This window comes from Chaetura pelagica, unplaced genomic scaffold (assembly GCF_000747805.2).
Source record: "Chaetura pelagica isolate M959 unplaced genomic scaffold, ChaPel_1.0 scaffold383, whole genome shotgun sequence".
In the NCBI taxonomy this organism is placed as follows: domain Eukaryota; kingdom Metazoa; phylum Chordata; class Aves; order Apodiformes; family Apodidae; genus Chaetura; species Chaetura pelagica.
The window spans coordinates 241,378-242,278 of record NW_009952804.1 but is presented as its reverse complement, the minus strand read 5'-3'; the positions used below and the strand labels follow the sequence as shown (position 1 = coordinate 242,278).

At 66.5% G+C, this 901-nt stretch overlaps 1 protein-coding gene across 1 annotated transcript in view; it reads right to left on the bottom strand.

Annotated features, from left to right (window-relative positions):
• The window catches only part of NEFM (neurofilament, medium polypeptide), a gene marked incomplete at its 5' end in the record, with an annotated part of 4,806 nt that extends 3,913 nt beyond the window's left edge, over window positions 1–893 (bottom strand). Inside the window, one exon of the mRNA XM_009995000.1 lies at window positions 6–893. Coding sequence (XP_009993302.1) covers window positions 6–893 — 888 coding nt within the window. The remainder of the gene's footprint in view (window positions 1–5) is intronic.
• Between the last annotated feature and the right edge of the window lie 8 nt (window positions 894–901).

Here is a 901-nt window from a genome sequence, read left to right as displayed (position 1 = left end):
GCTACTGCGATCGTCTGGGCCTGCAGCTGCCGGCGGTACTCGGCGATCTCCTCCTTGGCCGAGCGGATCGCCTCCTTGTTCTGCTCCGCCGCCTCGCTCAGCTTGGCGTAGCGGCACTTGAACCACTCCTCGGCCTGGTGCATGTTGTGGTCGGACTGGCACTCCAGCTGGGCTCGGATCTCCTTCAGCGCCGTGGTCAGGTCGGTCTTCAGGTAATCCTTCCTCTCCACCGCGGCGTGGGAAGCCTGGAGCTGAGCCAGCAGCTCGCCCACCTCCTCCTCGTGGTTGCCCCGCAGGAAAGCCACCTCGTCCTGCAGCGACTGCACCTTCTTGTCCAGCTCCGCCCGCATCAGCGACGCCTCCTCCATCTCCTTGCGCAGCGCTCGGATCGCGGCCTCCGTGTCGTCCCGCAGCCTCGCCTCGTCCTCGAAGCGCTCCCGCAGGCGCTGGATGTCCTCCTCGATGTGCTCCGAGTCCAGCTGGATCTGAGCCTTCTCGTGGCTCACCTGCTCCAGGGCCCCGCGCAGCTCCCGCAGCTCCTGCTCGTAAGCATCGCTCAGCTGAGCCCTCCCGGCGTGTTTCTGCCTCAGGGCCGCCAGCTCCGCCTCGATCTCCTTGTTCTGCTGCTCCAGGTAATGCACCTTCTCGATGTAGCCCGCGAAGCGGTCATTGAGCCCCTGCAGCTGCTCCTTCTCGTTGGAGCGTCTCAGCTTCAGCTCCGCCGCGCCGTTCAGCAGCGAGGACTGGCTCAGCTCCAGGCTCTCGGCCGAGCTCAGCACGGTGGAGCCGTAAGGACCCCTCGGGACCCCCAAATTGGGGCGTTTGTAAGAAGAGGAGACGCTGCTGCCCGAGCCCCGAGACCAGGACTGAGAGCGGAACCCGCTGGACGGGGGAGCGGCGG